The 7,270-nt window shown below is 33.6% G+C and overlaps 2 protein-coding genes across 2 annotated transcripts; both read right to left on the bottom strand.

Annotated features, from left to right (window-relative positions):
• Window positions 1-481: 481 nt before the first annotated feature.
• On the bottom strand, window positions 482-2,208 carry LOC112522386 (pentatricopeptide repeat-containing protein At3g29230-like). Its single transcript, XM_025131480.1, has 2 exons — window positions 1,672-2,208; window positions 482-1,567 (listed from the first exon to the last, which is right to left on the bottom strand). Exons 1-2 carry the CDS (start codon window positions 2,164-2,166, stop codon window positions 482-484), a joined length of 1,581 nt encoding a protein of 526 aa, XP_024987248.1. The 5' UTR covers window positions 2,167-2,208.
• A 2,558-nt stretch (window positions 2,209-4,766) lies between these two features.
• LOC112523301 lies at window positions 4,767-7,030 on the bottom strand. Its single transcript, XM_025132839.1, has 3 exons — window positions 6,825-7,030; window positions 6,388-6,590; window positions 4,767-5,172 (listed from the first exon to the last, which is right to left on the bottom strand). Exons 1-3 carry the CDS (start codon window positions 6,924-6,926, stop codon window positions 4,995-4,997), a joined length of 483 nt encoding a protein of 160 aa, XP_024988607.1. The 5' UTR covers window positions 6,927-7,030; the 3' UTR covers window positions 4,767-4,994.
• Window positions 7,031-7,270: the final 240 nt, after the last annotated feature.

Below are 7,270 nucleotides of genomic sequence, written 5' to 3' on the forward strand. Positions count from 1 at the left end.
TTTAGAGATCGCTCAAAAAATTCCGACCCGAAACCCAAGCCCAAAGCTCGGGTCGGAATTTTAAATGTCTATTCAAACTTGCTCGATCTTTTCAATTACAATATCTTTGTTTAATAAAAACAGTTTCGAAAAACCCGAGTCTTGTACATTTTTACTCGGGAAGCGTCTTCCCGATTCCTTAATTTGCAAGGAAAATCGATATTTGAATTTTTCTTGAGAGCAACCAAAAAAATAAGTACTATCCAAGGTGGTTTCTGGTTAGTTTGAGCTTGACTCCAAAGGTCAAAAGTACCAGGAGGTTCCAGGTCCAAATCTAAGAAGAAATAAAAATCCTCTTGTGGCTACGGAGGTTCAAATGCGGTGACTCCGGACTATCTGCAAAGCAAGTGGTCGCCCTGAGATTAATCGGCTCGTATAGCGGGTTGAATATCCAAGTTAATCAAAAAAATAAGTACTATACTTCCGTTCTTCTCTTTTAACCCTATTCCAAATCCATAATCTTTGATAAGCTCCAAAGAACTTGTTCGATATCGTCACCGTGAACCCGACCCGTTTTACCGCAAACAAATTCCTCGACCCCACCATCAACCACCTCGATCACGCTCTTCCCACTCTCCTTCCTCATCCCTTTCTCCGATACCATCTTCCTCATCTCCGTTACACCTTCCCACATTCCATTATCAGCATAAATATTCGACATAACAACATAAACCCCACAATCATCGCCATTGAGTTCCATAAGCTTATTCAACACGAATTCACCTAAACCGACGTTTTTTTGTACCCGACATGCCAAAAGAACAGAACCCCACAGATCTGAATTCGGTTCCATTGGCATCGACGCTATAAAGTTTAGTGCTTGTCTTAATTTACCTGCTCGCCCAAGAAGATCAATCAAGCATCCATAGTGTTCAACTTTAGGTTTTGGTATTTTCCGAAAGATTTCAAGACCTTCGGGTACGAATCCTGCATGACTACAAGCGGAAAGAACGCTCACATAAATCAAATTGTCTGCTTGAATTCCTTCTTTCCGCATTTGATCGAAATAACTCAGAGCTTCGTCCCCGAAACCATTGATACCGAACCCAGAAATCATCACATTCCAACTGATAACGTTTCTTTCTGACATGCTAACGAAAACTGCACGAGCCTCTTCGGTGCTACCACATTTCATATACATGTCTACAAGGGCTGTGTTCACCACAACGTCAAGTGTGATTTTGTTCTTTTGGATGTAGATATGAATCCACCTTCCTTGATCAAGCGCACCCAACTGGGCACAAGCCGATATAGCACCAACAACACAGAATTTATCGGGTTTTATGTCATTAGAAAGCATTAGATTGAAGACATTCAATGCTTCTTTGGGATCTTGGTGCTGTGAATAGCCATCGATCATAATGCTCCAAGAAATTACATTCTTATGTTCCATTTCATCAAATAGTTCCCGAGCTGCCACCATATCACCTACCTTTGCGTATGAATCTATCATAGTATTCCATGAAACCAAGTCACGTTTATGCATTCGGTCAAAGAGCGACCGAGCATGAATAATGTCACCTAGTTTCTGAAAAGAACACAAAAACACACAAACACCAATTAGTATAAGTTAATCAGAAGAGAATTGTAATAAATCAAGATTTTTTCAGTGTATGATTAACGTTTGCAAACCTTGCCGTACCCATCAATCATAATGGACCAAGAGACAACATCTCTCTCAGACATTTGATCAAACATCTTCTGTGCTTCCACTATATCACCACACCCTACATACCCACTCAACATCAAGTTCCATGATACCAAATCCTTCCCATGGAACCCATCAAATAAAACCCTGGAACAACTCATCTGGCGACACTTACAGTACATACCAATCAACCCATTTATCACAAACAAATTCGAATAAAAAAACCCGACTTTCACAACTTCTGCATGAACTTGTCTGCCTTCCCACAGTCCGCATATCATCGTACACGCCTTCAGCACAAATGGGTATGTATAATTATCACAATCAATCCCATCTCTTTTCATTTTAGCATAAATCTCAAAACCCAGTTGTGGTTTTGAATTTGAGTTCCTGATATGGGATTTTATCATCGTGTTGTACGTGTAGGTGGTTCTATTGATTTGTTGAATTTGGGAGAACATGCGGCTTGCTGAATTCATAGTTGGAAACCCTCAATCGACAAAGGAATCTATGGAATTGTAGCTTAATTTTGTTTATTTGAATTCATTAATAAGAAATTGATCTGGTGTAATCCTTCTTATACTTATCATATTAGTGTTGATGTTCTATTAGGATTGATTTAAGGTGAAATCCTTCTTATACTTATCATCGTAACTTTCTTTTTCACCGGAACCTAACCTCTACACTCTTAATGGTATACTAGGAGGGTATTCGTACAATGCAACGAGATACATCTCGATTTTAATGTTTTGTGTTTTTTTGTTTCGGTTGATGTTATAATACGATTTTTATATGGTTTTGAGAAAATAATAATGTTCTTATTTTTAAATAAGATATAAATATAAAAATATCATAAAAAATTAATATTAGTACTAAACTAACTATTTTAATTTTTTTGAGTGTATTTCTTTAATTTATTTTTTATTTTTTTTAATAATTTTTTTATAAAGATAATAATTAAGCATTTTCAATGATTATCTCAATTATATTTTAAATTTTTTATATTTTAAATGAGATGTTTATCCTCTCGATTATGTTTATCTGCAGTTAGTCACACGAATTCAAAACATAAAGCTTTAATAAGTTGTATTTAAGCACAATTTAGTTGTAATCTTGAATTTTAAGTAATATGMATCAATAAACAATACTTCATGCATAAAAATGGTTTTTAAGAGTTTTTGTCAAATGTTTTATAATATAGTATAGATATAGAGCTATGATAACGACTGATCTATGATTTTTGTCGAGTAAGTGCATTTTTAAGGTGGGTTTAAAGACCTGTAAAATTCTGATTTGATCATGTGAAAAAGTCAACAAGGTTTGATATGAGAAAGAGTCAATTGTATCGATTTGAGAAATAAAATACATTTTTCCAAATACAACTGATCTTTTGTGTAAGCCACAAGACTACATTTTAGATGTAAGCCCGGTGTGTGTATTTAGACAAACATTCGGTTGAATTCTATAGACTTTTTTGGTTTTTTAGTTTATTTCGATGGACCTTTTCAGGGTTTTGGTTGATTTCGATGGATTTTTTCAGTTATTTGATTGATATGCTTTGTATTTTCTAATATCTTGAAGCACCCCTCAAAGTTTAACACGTGCATCTTTTATTTCCTAAAAAAATCTACTGCAAAATCAGTTGAGCGGATGCATACAACCCCCTAGGTCCTTTATAGGCACGACCCTGACCTAAATGGCTCCCATTTATGGTTGAGTCGTTGCGTTACTTACATGGTATCTTTTCTTTAAAACCCATAACTGTTTTTCCTACCCCAAACTTCCCAATGGCCGATAAACAAACTAGAATACATAAATATAACGCTGAATGTCTAAATGTATCTGTAATCTAATTGTACATTGTTATCAATATAAATGGAACTCTAGGGATGCCATTTTATAGTTCAGCTGCTACGTTATTCACACTTTATATTTTGCTCCTTATGTAATGAATGAGTTATCCTCTTCGCTTATGTTTGATCAGAAACACCGACCAAGTTATAATGTTGAAATCTAGCTTTCTAAATATTCAAACTTTTTGGAACATCGTATTATTTTATGAACTGTGCGTAAAGTTCTTTAGTAAAAAGTATGTATGACAACACGAGCAATATTAATATTAGGGATCAAAGCTCAATCAATTAAGCTTTGTATTGGACTAGAGACGGGTTTCACACATACATATACATGATTGGGTTCCGATTAGAAGGAAAGTTAAGGTGAGAAGCAAAGAACGGATTACCACCCTTAGATGCACATTAAGATGAGATGTATCAAGATGCACCAGATCAATCCTCGTATCAAATGCAATTCATAGGTGAGTTTGAGATTAAAGATGATCAAGAGTCCAGATTCCTTTTTATGCTTCTCACATTAACTCTCCTCCTCACACGATCTTTCACCTACATATTATATATATATATAGTAGTTCAATCAAAGGAGAACTGATTAGTTTGTGATAATTGTGAGATCCAATCTCAACCACAAATCAATAGATAAATTAGAAAATTAATATTTTTGGTAATTTGACTTAAAGTCATAATTAAAGGGTATTTTAGGTATTTTAATTTTTTTTATCTCTCTCCCTCCTACCTCCGGCCTTCGACGAACACCATGTTGTACCCAAAATACACCAAGATACACAATGTGATACCCAAAATACATAAAATATTATACCCAAAACACACCACGTAAACTTTGAAACCGTTGTGATACGAATTGTGGTACCGTTGTGATACGAATTGTGGTACCTTTGTGATACCAACTGTGGTACCATTGTGATACCAACAAGATGACCGGAGGAGGTCATCGAAGTGGTTGTGGATGCCGGAGAAAGCTACCGGATTTGGTCCCTGTGTGTGTATATATATATATACACACATATATTAAAATAATTAAACTAATCAAAGTAAATTGAATAATCAACACAATTTACTAATTTACAATTTGTTTTATTTTAGTAAATAACATTATATATAAAAAATGATTGACTTATATTAAACCTCATAATTACGACAAACTATCTAGTTCTCACTTGATTAAGTCCATATATATACACACATCAAAAGACGAGGATTGCTTAACATTAATGCTTTTGCTTGGTAGGACAATAGATGATCCAAAGAAGTGTAACAAATAATATGATAAAAGTCTAAAATACCCTAAACCATTACCAACATAAAACAATACATTAGACAAGGGTAAAATAGTCAATTCGAACTAAAAAAGCAAAAAGCATGATGTTATGATATGATGATGTGATTAAAAAAAGTCAAAAAGGAGAAATATCGATGTTTTGACTTTTTAGTTAGTGGATGGAAGCAGTGGCAGTTACGTAATAAGCGACAGAAAAGAGGCTATGAACGAAACACAATATCCCTCCGATTGAAAGGAAATGATGGTGCGACAGTCCACACGATGCATTGGATTTGTGGTTTGCTTTTGTCCCGATCACCAGCATCCCCAATCCAACGGCTAAGATTACCCTGATCCATATCAAAACCAAAAGTTTATTGGTCTAGCAATGTGTTACAAATGGGTTGGATTGGTCAAGTTGAAGACATTTAAACAATCAAACCTAATATTTACGGTTTGAAAAATCTCAATCCAACTCAACTCAATCAAAACTACAACCCAACCCAATACAAATCGTTTGGATTGGGTTGGGTTGGTTGGTTTGATTGAATTGAATCGTTATTACATCATTTTATAATCTAGCTAAACGTTTTATTTAAGCGAAATAAATCAAAATGAGAACATATAGAAAAAGTCTAATAAACTAAAAAAAAAGGTTGAAATTTCATGCAAATAAGAAAATGAAATTACAGTTGAAATTGTAATATGATTTTGAATGTAGCTAATAACAGGTTGGTCTATGTCTAATGTATATATATTAATCGAAATGTGTAAGTTTGTTTTGACGTATATAAATATTATATACCTCATCTATACTATATTATAAAACATTTGACAAAAACTTTAAAAACCATTTTTTATGCATTAAGTGTTGTTTATCGATGCATATTACTTAAAATTTAAGATTATAAATAAATTGTCCGTATGTACAACTTATTAAAGCTCCATATTTGAATTCGTGTAACTAACTGCAAATAAACATAATCAAATATTGGATAAGTATCTCATTTTAAATATAAAAAATCTAAAATATATTTAGAATAATCATTAAATTCTAACAAAACACTAAATATTATCTTTATAAAATAATTATATTATCAAACAAAAAATAAATGACTTTATTATTAAATCTAAATTAAATTATAATAAAAAATTGAATTAAAAAAATTGCACAAGAAATAAGAACCTTTAAATATCTAATTTGATGTTAAAATCGATACATTTTCAAAATTTTATGATATTTTCAAATTTATATTGTATTCATAAAAATAAAAACATTATTGTTTTTTCAGTACCACGTAAAATCGTATTATAACAACGACGAAGACGGAAAAAATGAAACATTAAAAAAAATCAATATGTATTTCGCTGCATTGTACGAGTACCATTCTAGTACCTCAAAACTGTGAAAGTGGATGGATCCTTTCGATCCATCTGATTTTTATATTTTTTGTGGAAGTAAATAGATTTTCTTAATCCATTAAATTTGTTTTTTTATAACAACTATAAATCCGTTGCAAAATGATTTTGCAACGGATTCGAAAGAGAAAGAGAAGGGGAGATACCATGTAAAGAAGAGGGATAGCAATGACAATTGTCTACCAAGAGAAGCCTTTTGGATGTCATCATGGTTACAAACGGTGCAACCACTTAGCAAATTAGCCAACACATGGGCTGCAATCAATAGCACAATGGCACCCAACCCTAGCCTAAAGGCTTCTTGGCTTGGTTCTTTGCATTCAAACAACCACAACCTCAAATGCTTCTCCTGTTCATCACACAAACAATCAAATTCATTTGTCAAATGAAGAAAAGAACAATTAAACCCTTTTTAAGTGGCTTAACTGGTCAAGACTCAGGTCAATAGATCAGTAGTTCGAGTCTTTCAAGAGCAGTGGAGGTTTATCTCCCTATTCACTTCAAGGGCTTGTGGGATTGGTCGACATTCGCACAAACTCACCAGAACTGATCAAATACGGTTATCCAAAGACAATTATCAAACCTGGTTTTGGGCTGCTTCGGCTCTAATCCCGAGGATGCCTGCAGTGATGTCGAACATGATGATGACAAGACAAACGAACGCACCGACTCCTTTGTTAGGCATCGTGACAAATATTTTTAACAAGAAAATGGTAAGGGATTGATGGGTGTTTTGAAAGTGAAGTTGATTTGGGTTATATGGGGTTCATGTGGAAGGGTGAAAAGGTTGTTTTTGTGAAGGGTTTTTGCATGCTTTGTAGTGCTTTTTATGACACTTTTTTTTACTTTGGATTCTTTGGAAGGGTAACAAGAAAAGTAGGGTATAAACCAGCTAACCACCAAGTGGGATGTCTCTTGAGAGAATCTAATACCTTCTTTTATACATACATACATACATACATACATACATACATACATACATACATACATACATACATACATACATACATACATACATACATACATACA

The sequence above is a fragment of the Cynara cardunculus genome (assembly GCF_001531365.2).
Source record: "Cynara cardunculus var. scolymus isolate 2C chromosome LG 12, CcrdV1, whole genome shotgun sequence".
NCBI lineage: Eukaryota > Viridiplantae > Streptophyta > Magnoliopsida > Asterales > Asteraceae > Cynara > Cynara cardunculus.